Genomic DNA, 18,861 nt, shown 5'->3' with positions numbered 1-18,861 from the left:
CCTAGAAAGGCCAGAACCTAGGAAGAAACCTAGAGATGAACCAGGCTATGAGGGGTGGCCAGTCCTCTTCTGGCTGTGCTGGGTCGAGATTATAACAGAACATGGCCAAGATGTTCAAATGTTCATAGATGACCAGCAGGGTCAACTAATAATAATCACAGTGGTTGTCGAGGGTGCAACAGGTCAGCACCTCAGGAGTAGATGTCAGTTGGCTTTTCATAGCCGATCATTCAGAGTATCTCTACCGCTCCTGCTGTCTCTAGAGAGTTGAAAACAGCAGGTCTGGGACAGGTACCATGTCCGGTGAACAGGTCACGACATTGCCGGTGTCTCAACATTGTCGGTGATCAGGCCTACCACTGTTGTGTCATCTGAAAATGTAATGATGGTGTTGGAGTCGTGCCTGGCCGTGAATTAACACTCCTCAGTTAACAGGCTCAAGCAAGCTAAAACCCACATGGTAGCAAAAACTAACTAGCAGAAATTGTTAACAAGTTAGAAATGATTTAAACACACTTTTCTGTAGGCTACTATTTACTAGTTGACAACAAATCATGTATGTCATATAAAATATATTCACCCCACCCAGTATTGTAATCAGAATGTACCAGAAAGCATGTAGTCCTTGGCTCAGACAGTGTAGTAGTGTGGGCTCAATAGCATCTCATTAGTGTGCAAGATCTTGAGAATCAGCTGTACATGTGATGGAAGAATGCACTGTGCATACAGAGGGTTGCAATTCCATTGAATTGGGGATAGTTTAACCAACATATGCCACACGACCTAGAATTGCCTTATGTGTATCCCACAAAAAAGGTTCACTGTTATAAGCTAACTTTTTTGATGAATTTAAGCAAAATTCCCCAAATTCAAGGGCTTAACTTCCCATGGAAAATTTTCGGAAAAATTCCGACCCTTTGCAACCCTAGTTGTGCATCAACCCCTAGTTATGAAGTCTGTTGGTCGTTCTTCAACCCCTAGTTATGAAGTCTGTTGGTTGTTCTTCAACCTCTAGTTAGGAAGTCTGTTGGTCGTTCTTCAACCCCTAGTTATGAAGTCTGTTGGTCGTGCATCAACCCCTAGTTATGAAGTCTGTTGGTCGTTCTTCAACCCCTAGTTAGGAAGTCTGTTGGTCGTTCTTCAACCCCTAGTTAGGAAGTCTGTTGGTCGTTCTTCAACCCCTAGTTAGGAAGTCTGTTGGTCGTTCTTCAACCCCTAGTTAGGAAGTCTGTTGGTCGTTCTTCAACCCCTAGTTGGGAAGTCTGTTGGTCGTGCATCAACCCCTAGTTATGAAGTCTGTTGTTGAGCATCAAACCCATATCTGGGCATCAAACCCATACCAGTCTGTTGTAACGTTTGGTATTCGTGGAAGGCAGTTACTAAATGTTTTTATTTCACTGGAAACCAGTGTGAGGGTTTGTGTCTGTGTTTTTTATCTCTGTGTACATTTGTCTAACCTGTAATCTTGTGAAGTCTGTTTAGCACTTTAAACAAATCTCAGGTTAAAGCCAACAATGATAGTTTGTCTTTACAGAACATTTCGACTGTTCTTCAAAACGGTATTATGATTATTTATACAGGCCTTTATTCACAGTGTGCAGATCTGTAGTCTATTAATCTATGAAGCTCTGCCTGCTGCTCCGTGTCATGCTTCCTCTCATCGCCCAGTCATGTGGATGCTGTATGTGTCTGTCTGTCGTGGGTCGGGGTGGGACCTGGGATGGCTGTTGTCTTACAGCTGTGTGCATCTCTCTTCCCTCAGCCCCGTCATGAGTACTTTAATGTGCCTGTGTACTAAACGTCCACTACTGCTGTCAGCTGCTGTCACCACTCCACTGCTGTCCTGTCAACTCTGCATGAGGAGCCCCTCCCACTCAACACGTGCCCCCCCCCCCCCCCCAGCACATGGTCCCTCCAGCACCTGGCTCATCATCCTCAGCTCCCTAAAGCGCCATGCTTTACCAACTGATCCACACAGGACCACGGCTACATCGTCAAAGAGCGTCTGCTAAATGACTTAAATGTAAATGTAAATATCATTGGTCCACACTTTCAGTTTCTCACATACTTTCATCAGCTGTTTCCACTGTTTGTTGTCGATCTGAAGAGGCCATGGTTTACTGTGTATAATACAACGGGTGGGTCTAATCCTGAATGCTGATTGGTTAAATCTGCATTCCAGCCGGTCTATTCCACAAGTGACTACCGGCAAAATCTATGCCGTTAAAATGCCTATTTACTCTGTTCCATCTGACTGCGCAATCCACTGTCTCATCAGCCCAGCCAGGCAATTTATGAACTTGATCTCCACTATAAAAAGCATCTAGATATTATCTCATATTTCTTTTAGACTAGCATTTGGTTTTCAGCAGCGGTGATTTGTATAAACCTTGCTGTTTGTCTCTCAGACATGTGCAACATTGTTTCAATATTCAAATTCAATCTCCAGCTGTCCCGTAGTAATGAACATGACTGGATGAGACAGACAGGCAGGTAGCTTTTCTCAGCCAGTCGAAATCATGAATCATTTTTATGAATACAGTTGAAGTCTGAAGTTTAAATACAGTTAGGTTGGCGTCATTAAAACTTGTTTTTCAACCACTCCACAAATTTGTTTTTAACAAACTATAGTTTTGGCAAGTCGGTTAGGACATCTACTTTGTGCATGACGCAAGTCATTTTTCCAACAATTGTTTACAGACAGATTATTTCACTTATAATCCACTGTATCACAATTCCAGTGGGTCAGAAGTTTACATACACTAAGTTGACTGTGCCTTTAAACAGCCTGGAAAATTCCCGAAAATGATGTCATGGCTTTAGAAGCTTCTGATAGGCTAATTGACATCATTTGAGTCAATTGGAGGTGTACCTGTGGATGTATTTCAAGGCCTACCTTCAAACTCAGTGCCTCTTTGCTTGACATCATGGGAAAATCAAAAGAAATCAGCCAAGACCTCAGAAAAAAATTGTAGACCTCCACAAGTCTGGTTCATACTTGGGAGCAATTTCCAAACACCTGAAGGTACCACGTTCATCTGTACAAACAATGGTACGCAAGTATAAACACCATGGGACCACGCAGCCGTCATACCACTCAGGAAGGAGACAAGTTTTGTCTCCTAGAGATGAACGTACTTTGGTGCGAAAAGTGCAAATCAATCCCAGAACAACAACAAAGGACCTTGTGAAGATGCTGGAGGAAACAGGTACAAAGTATCTATATCCACAGTAAAACGAGTCCTATATCGACATAACCTGAAAGGCCGCTCAGCAAGGAAGAAATCACTGCTCCAAAACCGCCATAAAAAAGCCAGACTACGGTTTGCAACTGCACGTGGGGACAAAGATCATACTTTTTGGAGAAATGTCCTCTGGTCTGATGAAACAAAAATAGAACTGTTTGGCCATAATGACCATCGGTATGTTTGGAGGAAAGAGGGGGAGGTTTGCAAGCCGAGGAACACATTTACGTCATTTAGCAGACACTCGGGGGTGGCAGCATCATGTTGCGGGGGTGCTTTACTGCAGGAGGGACTGTTGCACTTCACAGAATAGATGGCATCATGAGGATGGAAAATAATGTAGATATATTAACCTGTTGGGGATAGGGGGCAGTATTTGCACGGCCGGATAAAAAACGTACCCGATTTAATCTGGTTACTACTCCTGCCCAGTAACTAGAATATGCATATAATTGTTTGATTTGGATAGAAAACACCCTAAAGCTTCTAAAACTGTTTGAATGGTGTCTGTGAGTATAACAGAACTCATATGGCAGTCAAAACCCTGAGACAAATCCTGACAGGAAACTGAAATCTGATGTGTGGATATCACTTCAAACATTTGCCATTGAAACACACAGGGGCTTATGAATCATTTAGCACTCCCTAAGGCTTCCACTAGATGTCCCCAGTCTTTACAAAGTGGTTTGAGTCTCCTACTATCAAAACTGACTGAAAGAGAGTCTGTGGAAAGTGGTCACAGGTGGAGGGCCATTTACCATTATGACGCGGCCGCCCATGGCTACCCTCCCCTTTCGAAACGTTTTGAAAGACAATGCAAACGCCCCCATGGAATATTATTGAAGCTCTGGTTGAAAAAGGCCCTAAAGATTTATGTTATACAACGTTTGACATGTTTGAACTAACTTAAATATATTTTTTTTGTACATTCGTGACGACAAGTCCGACTCAGCACGGTACATTTTCAGTAGCCTTCGGAGCGCGCTAACAATTGGGACATAAATGATTAACTTTTTCGAACAAAACTACATTTGTTATGGACCTGGGATTCCTGGAAGTGCTTTCTGATAAAGATAATCAAAGGTACGGTTTTATTTGCAATAGTATTTTTTATGGTTGATCGTTCCAAGATGGCTCCAACATGTATAGCCTAGCCTATTTTGCTGGGCATACCACGTCGTTTATTGCAAAGTGTGATTTCCCTGTAAAGTTATTTTTAAATCTGGCAAAGCAGTGGCATTCAAGACATGTTAATCTATAGGTCTTTGAATGACAATATTACATTTTAACCTCTCTAGGGTCGGCGGGACGAAATCGTCCCACCTACTCAACAGCCAGTTGAATCCCGTGGCGCATTATTCAAATACCTTAGAAATGCTATTACTTCAATTTCTCAAACATATGACTATTTTACACAATTTTAAAGACAAGACTCTCGTTAATCTAACCACACTGTCCGATTTCAAAAAGGCTTTACAACGAAAGCAAAACATTAGATTATGTCAGCAGAGTACCCAGCCAGAAAGAATCAGATACCCATTTTTCAAGCTAGCATATAATGTCACATAAACCCAAACCACAGCTAAATGCAGCACTAACCTTTGATGATCTTCATCAGATGACAACCCTAGGACATTATGTTATACAATACATGCATGTTTTGTTCAATCAAGTTCATATTTATATCAAAAAACAGCTTTTTACATTAGCATGTGACTAGCATGTGACTAGCATTCCCACCGAACACTACCGGTGAATTTACTAAATTACTCACGATAAACGTTCACAAAAAACATAATTATTTTAAGAATTATAGATACAGAACTCCTCCATGCACTCGATATGTCCGATTTTAAAATAGCTTTTCGGTGAAAGCACATTTTGCAATATTCTCAGTAGATAGCCCGGCATCACAGGGCTAGCTATTTAGACACCCACCAAGTTTAGCACTCACCAAAATCAGATTTACTATAAGAAAAATGTTATTACCTTTGCTGTCTTCGTCAGAATGCACTCCCAGGACTGCTACTTCAATAACAAATGTTGGTTTGGTTCAAAATAACCCATAGTTATATCCAAATATCCTCTGTTTTGTTCGTGCGTTCAAGACACTATCCGAATGGTAAAGAAGGGTGAAGAGCACGACGCATTTCGTGACTAAAAATTTCTAAATATTCCATTACCGTACTTCAAAGCATGTCAACCGCTGTTTAAAATCAATTTTTATGCCCTTTTTCTCGTAAAAAAGCGATAATATTCCGACCGGGAAAGCGTGTTTAGGTTCAAAGACGAAAGAAAATAAAACATGGGGTCGACTCGTGCACGCGCCTCAGCCCATTGTCCTCTGATAGAGCACTTGCCAAAAGCGCTAATGTTTTCAGCCAGTGGCTGGAATTACATCATTCAGCTTTTTCCCGCCTTCTGAGAGCCTATGGGAGCTGTAGGAAGTGTCACGTTACAGCAAAGATCCTCAGTCTTCAATAAACAGAGTCAAGAAGCTCAAGGAATGGTCAGAGAGGGCACTTCCTGTACAGAATCTTCTCAGGTTTTTGCCTGCCATATGAGTTCTGTTATACTCACAGACACCATTCAAACAGTTTTAGAAACTTTAGGGTGTTTTCTATCCAAAGCCAATAATTATATGCATATTCTAGTTTCTGGGCAGTAGTAATAACCAGATTAAATCGGGTATGTTTTTTATCCGGCCGTGTAAATACTGCCCCCTACCCCCAACAGGTTAACAATGTTTTCGAATAGTAATTTTGTAAATTGTAGCGCTGATTCACCGGAAGCATTTGAGGGAAAAGATTTTCTGAATGTCACGCGCCGATGTAAAATGCTGTTTTTATATATAAATATGAACTTTATCGAACAAAAAATGCATGTATTGTGTAACATGATGTCCTAGGATTGTCATCTGATGAAGATTGTCAAAGGTTAGTGCTGCATTTAGCTGTGTTTTTGGTATTTGTGATGCATCTAGTTGCTTTGAAAATGGCTGTGTGATTATTTCTGGCTGGGTTCTCTCCTAACATAATCTAATGTTTTGCTTTTGCTGTAAAGCCTTTTTGAAATCGGACAACGTGGTTCGATTCAGGAGAGGTGTATCTATAAAACGGTGTAAAATAGTCATATGTTTGAGAAATTGAAGTTATAGCATTTATGAGGTTTTGCATTTCGCGCGACGCAATTCCACTGGCTGTTGATTAGGGTGGGACGCAAGCGTCCCACTGGCCCAGACAGGTTAAAGCAACATCTCAAGACTTCAGTCAGGAAATTAAAGCTTAGTCACAAATGGGTCTTCCAAATGGACAATGACCCCAAGCATACTTCCAAAGTTGTGGCAAAATGGCTTAAGGACAACAAAGTGAAGTTGTTGGAGTGGCCATCACAAAGCCCTGACCTCAATCCTATAGAAGATTTGTGGGCAGAACTGAAAAGGTGTGTGCGAGCAAGGAAGCCTACAAACCTGATTCAGTTACACCAGCTCTGTCAGGAGGAAATGGGCCAAAATTCACCCAACTTATTGTGGGAAGCCTGTGGAAGGCTACCCGAAACATTTGACCCAAGTTAAACAATTTATAGGCAATGCTACCAAATACTAATTGAGTGTATGTAAACTTCTGACCCACTGGGAGTCAGTTAAGAACAAATTCTTATTTTCAATGGTGGCCTAGGAACAGTGCCACTGCCTTGTTCAGGAGCAGAACGACAGCTCGGGGATTCGATCTTGCAACCTTTCGGTTACTAGTCCGACGCTCTAACCACTAGGCTACCTGCCGCCCCAAATCATTCTCTCTACTATTATTCTGACATTTCACATACTTAAAATAAAATGGTGATCTTTACTGACCTAAGACAGGGAATTTTTACTAGGATTAAATGTCAGGAATTGTGAAAAAGTTAGTTTTTAAATGTATTTGGCTAAGGTGTATGAAAACTTCCTACTTCAACTGTATATACAAAGAACTATCAATAGAAAACAGGTCAAACGAAACGAAGTGCAGCTAGTTTACAGTCGTTCCTGATTTGGTTTGAAGTGATTGTGTTTAGCTGTGTTCTTGGCTCCTCTGAACAACAGTGTCCTGACGAGTGAGCCCTTTTTACACCAGGTGAAATTACGCATCATTAGCTCATTGTTATGGATGTATCCAAATAAATGTCATTAGAAAACAGCTGAAACAAATGCAAATGCACCTCCTTTGTTGTTATTCTGGCTGCACTGTTTGACGTGACTGTAAGTTAGCCGTAGTTGGCTAGCTAGAAAGCAAGGGAGAAGAACGTTGCCAGCCAGTATGGGACATTTAGAACGAACGACTGGGATACGTCCATAGATACAGAACAAAAAGACCGAACGACTGGGTCACGTCTCTGGCAACCGAACCGATAGAACGAACGACCAGGCGGCTTGGGTAGCAACCGTAGATTTGTGTCAGGACTATATCTTGTGGAAGGATTAAATAGTATGAATAAATTCATTTAACTTTATTTTATGAAAACATGTCAATCATTATTTGAATATGTTGGTTAACCTTTGTATAAAAGTGATAGGTCCCTTGAAGCCGGTGTTTGGAGGATATATCGGCATGGTTTGCTGGGCCTAACAACACCCGTGCCAATATAGCCCTCAAGCACCGGCTTCGCGGGAATTATCACTTAAATCTTGACACATTCTCCTGTCTCTGGAGTCCATGGATTACTGTGTAATGTTGACACACATTCTCCTGTCTCTGAAGAGTCCATGGTTTACTGTGTAATGTTGACACATTCTCCTGTCTCTGAAGAGTCCCTGGTTTACTGTGTAATGTTGACACATTCTCCTGTCTCTGAAGAGTCCCTGGTTTACTGTGTAATGTTGACACATTCTCCTGTCTCTGAAGAGTCCATGGTTTACTGTGTAATGTTGACACATTCTCCTGTCTCTGAAGAGTCCATGGTTTACTGTGTAATGTTGATACATTCTCCTGTCTCTGAAGAGTCCATGGTTTACTGTGTAATGTTGACACATTCTCCTGTCTCTGAAGAGTCCATGGTTTACTGTGTAATGTTGACACATTCTCCTGTCTCTGAAGAGTCCATGGTTTACTGTGTAATGTTGACACATTCTCCTGTCTCTGAAGAGTCCCTGGTTTACTGTGTAATGTTGACCCTCCCGCCGAGGCAGGCGGATGTGCTCCCTGTCTCTGAAGAGTCCATGGTTTACTGTGTAATGTTGACACATTCTCCTGTCGCTGGGCCTGGACGGAGGACCCCCGTCCGGCCTGGTTTACTGTGTAATGTTGACACACTTCTCCGCTCGGGTCCTGGCGTGAAGGACCCCGTCCGGGCCTGGTTTACTGTGTAATGTTGACATATCTCCTGTCTCTGAAGAGTCCATGGTTTACTGTGTAATGTTGACACATTCTCCTGTCGCTGAAGAGTCCCTGGTTTACTGTGTAATGTTGACACATTCTCCTGTCTCTGAAGAGTCCATGGTTTACTGTGTAATGTTGACACATTCTCCTGTCTCTGAAGAGTCCATGGTTTACTGTGTAATGTTGACACATTCTCCTGTCTCTGAAGAGTCCCTGGTTTACTGTGTAATGTTGACACATTCTCCTGTCTCTGAAGAGTCCATGGTTTACTGTGTAATGTTGACACATTCTCCTGTCTCTGAAGAGTCCATGGTTTACTGTGTAATGTTGACACATTCTCCTGTCTCTGAAGAGTCCCTGGTTTACTGTGTAATGTTGACACATTCTCCTGTCGCTGAAGAGTCCATGGTTTACTGTGTAATGTTGACACATTCTCCTGTCTCTGAAGAGTCCATGGTTTACTGTGTAATGTTGACACATTCTCCTGTCTCTGAAGAGTCCCTGGTTTACTGTGTAATGTTGATACATTCTCCTGTCTCTGAAGAGTCCATGGTTTACTGTGTAATGTTGACACACATTCTCCTGTCTCTGAAGAGTCCATGGTTTACTGTGTAATGTTGACACATTCTCCTGTCTCTGAAGAGTCCATGGTTTACTGTGTAATGTTGACACATTCTCCTGTCTCTGAAGAGTCCATGGTTTACTGTGTAATGTTGACACATTATCCTGTCTCTGAAGAGTCCATGGTTTACTGTGTAATGTTGACACATTATCCTGTCTCTGAAGAGTCCATGGTTTACTGTGTAATGTTGACATATCTCCTGTCTCTGAAGAGTCCATGGTTTACTGTGTAATGTTGACATATCTCCTGTCTCTGAAGAGTCCATGGTTTACTGTGTAATGTTGACACATTCTCCTGTCTCTGAAGAGTCCATGGTTTACTGTGTAATGTTGACACATTATCCTGTCTCTGGAGTCCATGGTTTACTGTGTAATGTTGACACATTCTCCTGTCTCTGAAGAGTCCATGGTTTACTGTGTAATGTTGACACATTATCCTGTCTCTGAAGAGTCCATGGTTTACTGTGTAATGTTGACACATTATCCTGTCTCTGGAGTCCATGGTTTACTGTGTAATGTTGACACATTCTCCTGTCTCTGAAGAGTCCATGGTTTACTGTGTAATGTTGACATATCTCCTGTCTCTGAAGAGTCCATGGTTTACTGTGTAATGTTGACATATCTCCTGTCTCTGAAGAGTCCATGGTTTACTGTGTAATGTTGATACATTCTCCTGTCTCTGAAGAGTCCATGGTTTACTGTGTAATGTTGATACATTGTCCTGTCTCTGAAGAGTCCATGGATTACTGTGTAATGTTGATACATTCTCTAATAAAATACAAAGTTAATATTTTATCCTCATGGCCATGGGCTCGTCCCTGGCTGGTAGTTAATCAGTTTATGTTTATAGTTGGTACGCTGGCACGTTAATCATGTCCATTGACTTGGCACCCTTAATCATGTTCATTGACTTGCAGAATTAAATAGTCCATTAATCAGTTTCACTACTTAAGAGTTCATGAGATTTAGAAGACAATAGAAACCATTGAGGAATCCACGATACAAATGTTACAAAATGGCTGTATTATTCTAAACTTTAAGCTGAACTAGCACTCTTAAAGGGATAGTTCGCCCAAATTACGGAATTACATGCTGGTTTCCTTATCATGTAAGTAGTCTATGGACAAGGTATGACAGCAATCCACTTTTTGGCTGTTTCCCTGGCACTGTTTCCACATGCTAAAGTATACTGTATTTGCCCACAAATCCTCAATGTTTCAGAGAGGGAGCGTGCCCATACCCGATCTTCAATGGAGGATGTGCTGGATAAAGTTACAATCAATTACCACTTGAATTGTATTCAGGGGAAGTATTCAATTCCTCAAATCAGTGAGATAACAAACTGCTGCCTACATTACAGTCCCACCATGTGGTCAGGGCCTACATTACAGTCCCACCATGTGGTCAGGGCCTCCAGGGGTGTTGATGATACGTTACTGGTCATGCTGAACAATATCTACCAATATTTAGAACAGGCAAAAAGCCTAGTGAAAATTGTATTCATTGACTTCAGTAGCATGTTCAACACTATCCAACCCCACCTCATGGTGGATAAGCTTAATCATTTATAAAGGTCATGTTAACGGACTGATATCTCAGACAAAACCTATAACATCTCTTAAACCTGTGTTAACCTCAGACCTTATTTTTGGCGTTTATCCCAAAACCCTATTCTTTCCCCATTCATTTTCCCCAATAGGAATGGCTGAACGATCCAGAGGGAACGCATTTCCTCCATAGGAATGGCTGAACGAACCAGAGGGAACTCATTTCCCCATAGGAATGGCTGAACGATCCAGAGGGAACTCATTTCCCCCATAGGAATGGCTGAACGAACCAGAGGGAACTCATTTCCCCCATAGGAATGGCTGAACGAACCAGAGGGAACTAATTTCCCCCATAGGAATGGCTGAACGATCCAGAGGGAACTCATTTCCCCAATAGGAATGGCTGAACGAACCAGAGGGAACTCATTTCCCCCATAGGAATGGCTGAACGATCCAGAGGGAACTCATTTCCCCCATAGGAATGGCTGAACGAACCAGAGGGAACTCATTTCCCCATAGGAATGGCTGAACGATCCAGAGGGAACTCATTTCCCCCATAGGAATGGCTGAACGAACCAGAGGGAACTCATTTCCCCCATAGGAATGGCTGAACGATCCAGAGGGAACTCATTTCCCCCATAGGAATGGCTGAACGATCCAGAGGGAACTAATTTCTCCCATAGGAATGGCTGAACGAACCAGAGGGAACTCATTTCCCCCATAGGAATGGCTGAACGATCCAGAGGGAACTCATTTCAGTTTTTTAGGACTACGTAAAACATTCAGCCTGCTGCACAGACCCTGTGGAGGCTCTAGTCTAGAGCGCCGTGACGTTCAGCCGTCGCCTGCGCACAGACCCTGTGGAGGCTCTAGTCTAGAGCGCCGTGACGTTCAGCCGTTCAGCCTGCTGCACAGACCCTGTGGAGGCTCTAGTCTAGAGCGCCGTGACGTTCAGCCGTTCAGCCTGCTGCACAGACCCTGTGGAGGCTCTAGTCTAGAGCGCCGTGACGTTCAGCCTGCTGCACAGACCCTGTGGAGGCTCTAGTCTAGAGCGCCGTGACGTTCAGCCGTTCAGCCTGCTGCACAGACCCTGTGGAGGCTCTAGTCTAGAGCGCCGTGACGTTCAGCCTGCTGCACAGACCCTGTGGAGGCTCTAGTCTAGAGCGCCGTGACGTTCAGCCGTTCAGCCTGCTGCACTGACCCTGTGGAGGCTCTAGTCTAGAGCGCCGTGACGTTCAGCCTGCTGCACAGACCCTGTGGAGGCTCTAGTCTAGAGCGCCGTGACGTTCAGCCGTTCAGCCTGCTGCACTGACCCTGTGGAGGCTCTAGTCTAGAGCGCCGTGACGTTCATCCTGCTGCACAGACCCTGTGGAGGCTCTAGTCTAGAGCGCCGTGACGTTCAGCCGTTCAGCCTGCTGCACTGACCCTATGGAGGCTCTAGTCTAGAGGCGCTGGTTAAATTGTGTTTAGGAGCATTTTTTTTTTTTTTATCTCTAAATGGTTTAACTAGCGAGAAATATGTGATAATTGAAAAAAATCATTTTTACCTCAGATTGGTGATCTTAGTATAAAAGTTTATACCCAACACGGGGACAGAAGATCAATAGCATAAAACCGATCAACATCTTTGGCTTTGTGCTGTTGATTTTGTCAGACATGCAGGCGGTCGCAGGACTTCGAACGCAGCTTTTAATTTCTTTCTCAAATGGCACTAATAATTCGGGCCGGTCTCTCTATAAAAGTTTCTGGCCACACAGCAATACACTGATTTCACAGTCAAACTATCACTTAAATAGCAAATACAAATTTGTAACTGTTGATATCATATGGCGGGTCGTGATTCCTTGAGGTTAACTAACAGGAAAAAGTGTTTTGTTCCCTTTCCTTGATGGCAGCCTCCCGAAATCAACATCCACTATTCCAGAATATAAACATTTACATTTTACATTTTAGCAGACGCTCTTATCCAGAGCGACTTACAGTAGTGAATGCATACATTTCATTTTTTTTTTCTTCTCCGTACTGGTCCCCCGTGGGAATCGAACCCACAACCCTGGCGTTGCAAACACCATGCTCTACCAACTGAGCCACACGGGACCATAAATAGAAGCCTTCTGCAAGTTCCCATCTAACCAGCCAGGGATAGGTTATTCCAAGTTCTCATGTGGCCTTTGAATAGTGTTAGTTTGAACAGCGCTACCCCCCCCCCCCCACCCCCCACCCCCCCAAACGTTTCCCCCTGTTCTATTGGTTTCAGCGTGATATTGATGGGAGGAATTAACAAAAAAAGTGTTGCGTTACACAACCCACTTGAATCAAAATGCAACACTTTAAAATGTAGCTAGCCGTCTTCTACAAATTGTCCTGCTACCAGTGATGTACACATTATTCACAGATTACGTATATGTTTTTTTGAGCTGTGTTCATTTTAACAGGACGTGCAACCTCATCTCCCTCTCGCGCAATTGATTTCAACTTGATAATTGATGAATGATTGACAAAAACAGTGTTGCGTTTCTGTTTTGGTGACCCCCGTACTAAAATGCAACAACCCAAAATGTACAGTGCATTCGGAAAGTTTTCATTTTACCGGGTTAGTTGACTGAGAACACGTTGTCATTTACAGCAGCGACCTGGGGAATAGTTACAGGGGAGAGGAGGGGTGATGAATGAGCCAATTGGAAGCTTGTTACATTACAGCCTTATTCTAAAATGGATTTTTTTTTTTATCATCAATCTACACACAATACCCCATAATGACCAAGCAAAAACAGGTTTTTAGAAATGTTTGCACATTTATTAATGTGCATAAGTATTCAGACCCTTTGCTATGAGACTCGAAATTGAGCTCAGGTGCATCCTGTTTACATTGATCATCCTTGAGATGTTTCTACAACTTTATTAGAGTCCACCTGTGGTAAATTCAACTGATTGGACATGATTTGGAAAAGCACACACCTGTCTTTATAAGGTCCCACAGTTGACAGTGCATGTCAGAGCAAAACCAAACCATGAGGTCGAAGGAATTGTCCGTAGAGCTCTGAGGCAGGATTGTCTGAAAGTGAAACTCCTCAAGAACACAGTGGCCTCCATCATTCTTAAATGGAAGAACATTGGAACCACCAAGACTCTTCCTAGAGCTGGCCGCTGAGCAATCAGGGGAGAAGGGCCTTGGTCAGGTGACCAAGTACCCGACGATCACGCTGACAGAGCTCCAGAGTTCCTCTGTGGAGATGGGAGAACCTTTCAGAAGGACAACCATCTCTGCAGTATCAGGGCTTTATGGTAGAGTGGCCAGAGGGAAGCCACTCCTCAGTAAAAGGCACATGACAGCCCACTTGGAGTTTGCCAAAAGGCACCTAAAGACTCTCAGACCATGAGAAACAAGATTCTCTGGTCTGATGAAACCAAGATTGAACTTTTTGGCCTGAATCCCAAGCGTCACATCTGGAGGAAACCTGGCAACATCCCTACAGTGAAGCATGGTGGTGGAAGCATCATGCTGTGGGGATGTTTTTCAGCGGCAGGGACTGGAAGAATAGTCAGAATAGAGGGAAAGATGAATGGAGCAATGTAGAGAGAGATCCTTGATGAAAACCTGCTCCAGAGTGCTCAGGACATCAGACTGGGGCAAAGGTTCACCTTCCAACAAATCTGCAGAGAAGAATGGGAGAAACTCCCCAAATACAGGTGTGCCAAGCTTGTAGCATCATACCCAAAAAGACTCAAGACTGTAGTCGCTGCCAAAGGTGCTTCAACAAAGTACGGAGTAAAGAGTCTGAATACTTATATAAATGTGATACATTTCTAAAAATGTGTTTTCGCTTTGTCATCCTTCTAGACCTATCTGCTGCCTTTGATACTGTAAACCACCAGATCCTCCTCTCCACCCTCTCTGAGTTGGGCATCTCCGGCGCGGCCCACACTTGGATTGCGTCCTACCTGACAGGTCGCTCCTACCAGGTGGCGTGGCGAGAATCTGTCTCCGCACCACGTGCTCTCACCACTGGTGTCCCCCAGGCCTCTGTTCTAGGCCCTCTCCTATTCTCGCTATACACCAAGTCACTTGGCTCTGTCATATCCTCACATGGTCTCTCCTATCATTGCTACGCAGACGACACACAATTAATCTTCTCCTTTCCCCCTTCTGATAACCAGGTGGCGAATCGCATCTCTGCATGTCTGGCAGACATATCAGTGTGGATGACGGATCACCACCTCAAGCTGAACCTCGGCAAGATGGAGCTGCTCTTCCTCCCGGGGAAGGACTGCCCGTTCCATGATCTCGCCATCACGGTTGACAACTCCATTGTGTCCTCCTCCCAGAGTGCTAAGAACCTTGGCGTGACCCTGAACAACACCCTGTCATTCTCCACTAACATCAAGGCGGTGACCCGATCCTGTAGGTTCACGCTCTACAACATTCGCAGAGTACGACCCTGCCTCACACAGGAAGCGGTGGTAGTTTCAACAGGGCATATCCCCCCAATCAATGAGTGATTTTATTGGCACTTCAAAACAAGGTGCTTGTTTCAAAGAAATACCAGTTAATATGTTTACTATTGTTGCACATGTATGTGTAGATAGTACATTTGATGTTTTAGGTTTTCAATATATCACAAACTGTTTCTGCATATTGGTTATTGATTTGGACCCTTTAAAACTGTGTTTTGACATTGGGGCTATTTATCAATGTGTCTTGTCAACAGCACCCAGCAACAGGACCATGTTCAACTTAAGTTATAGGAATATAAATGGAACTTTCAACATGAATTGGTATTGTACTAGAGGGTAGGCAATAACACATCCCCCACGCTGACCCTCAACTCTGGAGCCCCTCAGGGCTGTGTGCTCAGTCCCCTTCTGTACTCCCTGTTCACCCACGACTGCGTGGCCGCGCACGACTCCAACACCATCATTAAGTAAAAACTAAATGCATGCTATTCAATCGATCACTGCCCGCACCTGCTCGCCCGTCCAGCATCACTACTCTGGACGGCTCTGACTTAGAATACGTGGACAACTACAAATACCTGGGTGTTTGGTTAGACTGTAAACTCTCCTTCCAGACTCACATTAAGCATCTCCAATCCAAAATTAAATCTAGAATCGGCTTCCTATATCGCAACAAAGCATCCTTCACTCATGCTGCCAAACATACCCTCGTAAAACTGACCATCCTACCGATCCTCGACTTCGGTGATGTCATCTATAAAATAGCCTTCAACACTCTACTCAACAAACTGGATGCAGTCTATCACAGTGCCATCCGTTTTGTCACCAAAGCCCCATACACTACCCACTATTGCAACCTGTACGCTCTCGTTGGTTGGCCCTCGCTTCATACTCGTCGCCAAACCCACTGGCTACAGGTTATCTACAAGTCTCTGCTAGGTAAAGCCCCGCCTTATCTCAGCTCACTGGTCACCATAGCAGCACCCACCCGTAGCACGCACTCCAGCAGGTATATCTCACTGGTCACCCCCAAAGCCAACACCTCCTTTGGCCACCTTTCCTTCCAGTTCTCTGCTGCCAATGACTGGAACGAACTGCAAAAATCACTGAAGCTGGAGACTCATATCTCCCTCACTAGCTTTAAGCACCAGCCGTCAGAGCAGCTCACAGATCACTGCACCTGTACATAGCCCATCTGTAAACAGCCCATCTATCTACCTACCTCATCCCCATACTGTATTTATTTATTTATCTTGCTCCTTTGCACCCCAGTATCTCTACTTGCACATCTACCATTCCAGTGTTTAATTGCTATATTGTAATTACTTCGCCACCATGGCCTATTTATTTGCACTCACTGTATATAGACTTTGTTTTCTTTTGTTCTACTGTATTATTATTGACTGTATGTCTTGTTTATTCCATGTGTAACTCTGTTGTTATATGTGTCGAATTGCTACGCTTTATCTTGCCCGGCGCGGCGGTGCCCGCCACCGGTTGGGGGGCAGACACTCCCGGTAGGCCTGATCACAGACGACGATGATACAGCCTTTCGGGAGGAGGTCAGAGACCTGGCATTGTGTGTCCACATCACTAAGGAATTATCATGGTCCACACACACTAACATAGTCGCGATAACTTCTCCTCCCCCTCAGGAGGCTGAACAGATTTGGCATTGGCCCTCAGATCAAGGGATCATATTACCGCCACAGCGGCAGTCATGACCACGGTAAAATTCCACGTGACCGTTGAGTCATGTTAATCTCCTTTCTGGACATGCTTTGGTATGAAACTGTGTAAAACATGTATTATTAGATCAGGTTTAATATTGCAAATAGATGGTAGCTTCCATCAATGTAATTGTCTGCATCATTTCCAATCCCCCATATATATTTATACAGTACCAGTAAAAAGTTTGGACACACCTACTCACTTTATTTGTATTATTTTCTACATTGTAGAATAATAGTGAAGACATCAAAACTATGAAATAACACATATGGAATCATAACACCAAAAAAGTGTTAAACAAATCCAAATGTATTTGTATTTATTATGGATCCCCATTAGTTCCTGTCAAGGCAGCAGCTACTCTTCCTGGGGTTTATTATGGATCCCCATTAGTTCCTGCCAAGGCAGCAGCTACTCTTCCTGGGGTTTATTATGGATCCCCATTAGTTCCTGCCAAGGCAGCAGCTACTCTTCCTGGGGTTTATAATGGATCCCCATTAGTTCCTGCCAAGGCAGCAGCAACTCTTCCTGGGGTTTATTATGGATCCCCATTAGCTCCTGTCAAGGCAGCAGCTACTCTTCCTGGGGTTTATTATGGATCCCCATTAGTTCCTGCCAAGGCAGCAGCTACTCTTCCTGGGGTTTATAATGGATCCCCATTAGTTCCTGTCAAGGCAGCAGCTACTCTTCCTGGGGTTTATTATGGATCCCCATTAGTTCCTGCCAAGGCAGCAGCTACTCTTCCTGGGGTTTATTATGGATCCCCATTAGTTCCTGCCAAGGCAGCAGCTACTCTTCCTGGGGTCTGGCAAAATGAAGGCAGTTTTAAAAACATTACAATACATTCATAACAGATTTCACAGCACAATAAGTGTGTGTCCTCAGGCCCATACTGCACTACCGCATATCTACAATACAAAATCCATGTGTACGTGTGTGTATAGTGCGTACGTTATCGTGTGTGTGTATGCATGTCAGGGCTCTGTGCAGGCCAGTCCAGTTCTTCCACATCGATCTTGACAAACCATTTCTGTATGGACCTCGCTTTGCGCACGGGGGCGTTGTCATGATGAAACAGGAATGGGCCTTCCCCAAACTGTTGCCACAAAATTGGAAGCACAGAATCATCTAGAATGTCATTGTATGCTGTAGCATTAAGATTTCCCTTCACTGGAACTAAGGGGCCTAGTCTGAACCATGAAAAACAGCCCTGCTCCTGTTCTGTGAGGTTGTGTGGTCTACCACTTCGCGGCTGAGCCCTTGTTGCTCCTAGACCTTTCCACTTCACATTAACAGCACTTACAATAGACTGGGGTAGCTCTAGCAGGGCAAAACTTTGACAAACTGACTTGTTGGAAAGGTGGCATCCTATGACGGTGCCACGTTGAAAGTCACTGAGCTCTTCAGTAAGGCCATTCTACTGTCAATGTTTGTCTATGGAGACTGCATGCCTGTGTTCTTCATTTTATACACCTGTCAGCAGCAGGTATGGCTGAAATAGCCAAATACACTAATTTGATAGGGTGTCCACATACTTTTGTCGTGTCTTTGGCATCATTAAATTGAAGGCTGTTATTTTATCATATCAATTCTCTGTAATTATTATTATGTGATTAAACGAATCATGTAAATGTAATTAACTAGGAAGTCGGGGCACCAAGGAAAATCTTCAGATTACAAAGTTATAATTTTCCTAATATAACTCTTCAGATATCTCAATATCTGATCAATTAGTCTTCTAATTAATTAATTATTATTTACCTTTACATTAGTCTCATTCCAAACGTCATAAATTGTTGGTTATCTGCACGAACCCAGCCTTCACTATGAATCAGCCATACACCAATTGTCTTAATCATTTATTTACTAACTAACTAAATAATCACAGAAATACATAAACAAACAGTA

General features: G+C 43.5%; 1 protein-coding gene across 3 annotated transcripts in view; it reads left to right on the top strand.

Annotated features, from left to right (window-relative positions):
- LOC106593666 (AP-1 complex subunit sigma-2) overlaps positions 1-16,692 on the top strand; it is an 80,285-nt gene extending 63,593 nt beyond the window's left edge. For 2 of the 3 annotated variants that reach the window (XM_045687245.2, XM_045687244.2), the window contains one exon: positions 1,763-7,733. In XM_045687245.2, the coding sequence (XP_045543201.1) occupies positions 1,763-1,798 (36 nt within the window). In that variant the 3' untranslated portion in view covers positions 1,799-7,733. Of the gene's footprint in view, positions 1-1,762; positions 7,734-14,925 lie in introns of those variants that run through there. The other variant, XM_082956678.1, reaches the window with a different exon arrangement.
- Positions 16,693-18,861: the final 2,169 nt, after the last annotated feature.

The sequence above is a fragment of the Salmo salar genome, chromosome 10 (assembly GCF_965601325.2).
Source record: "Salmo salar chromosome 10, fSalSal1, whole genome shotgun sequence".
Lineage (NCBI taxonomy): Eukaryota > Metazoa > Chordata > Actinopteri > Salmoniformes > Salmonidae > Salmo > Salmo salar.
The sequence above is the reverse complement of the archived record's forward strand: the minus strand, read 5'-3'. Positions and strand labels throughout refer to the sequence as shown.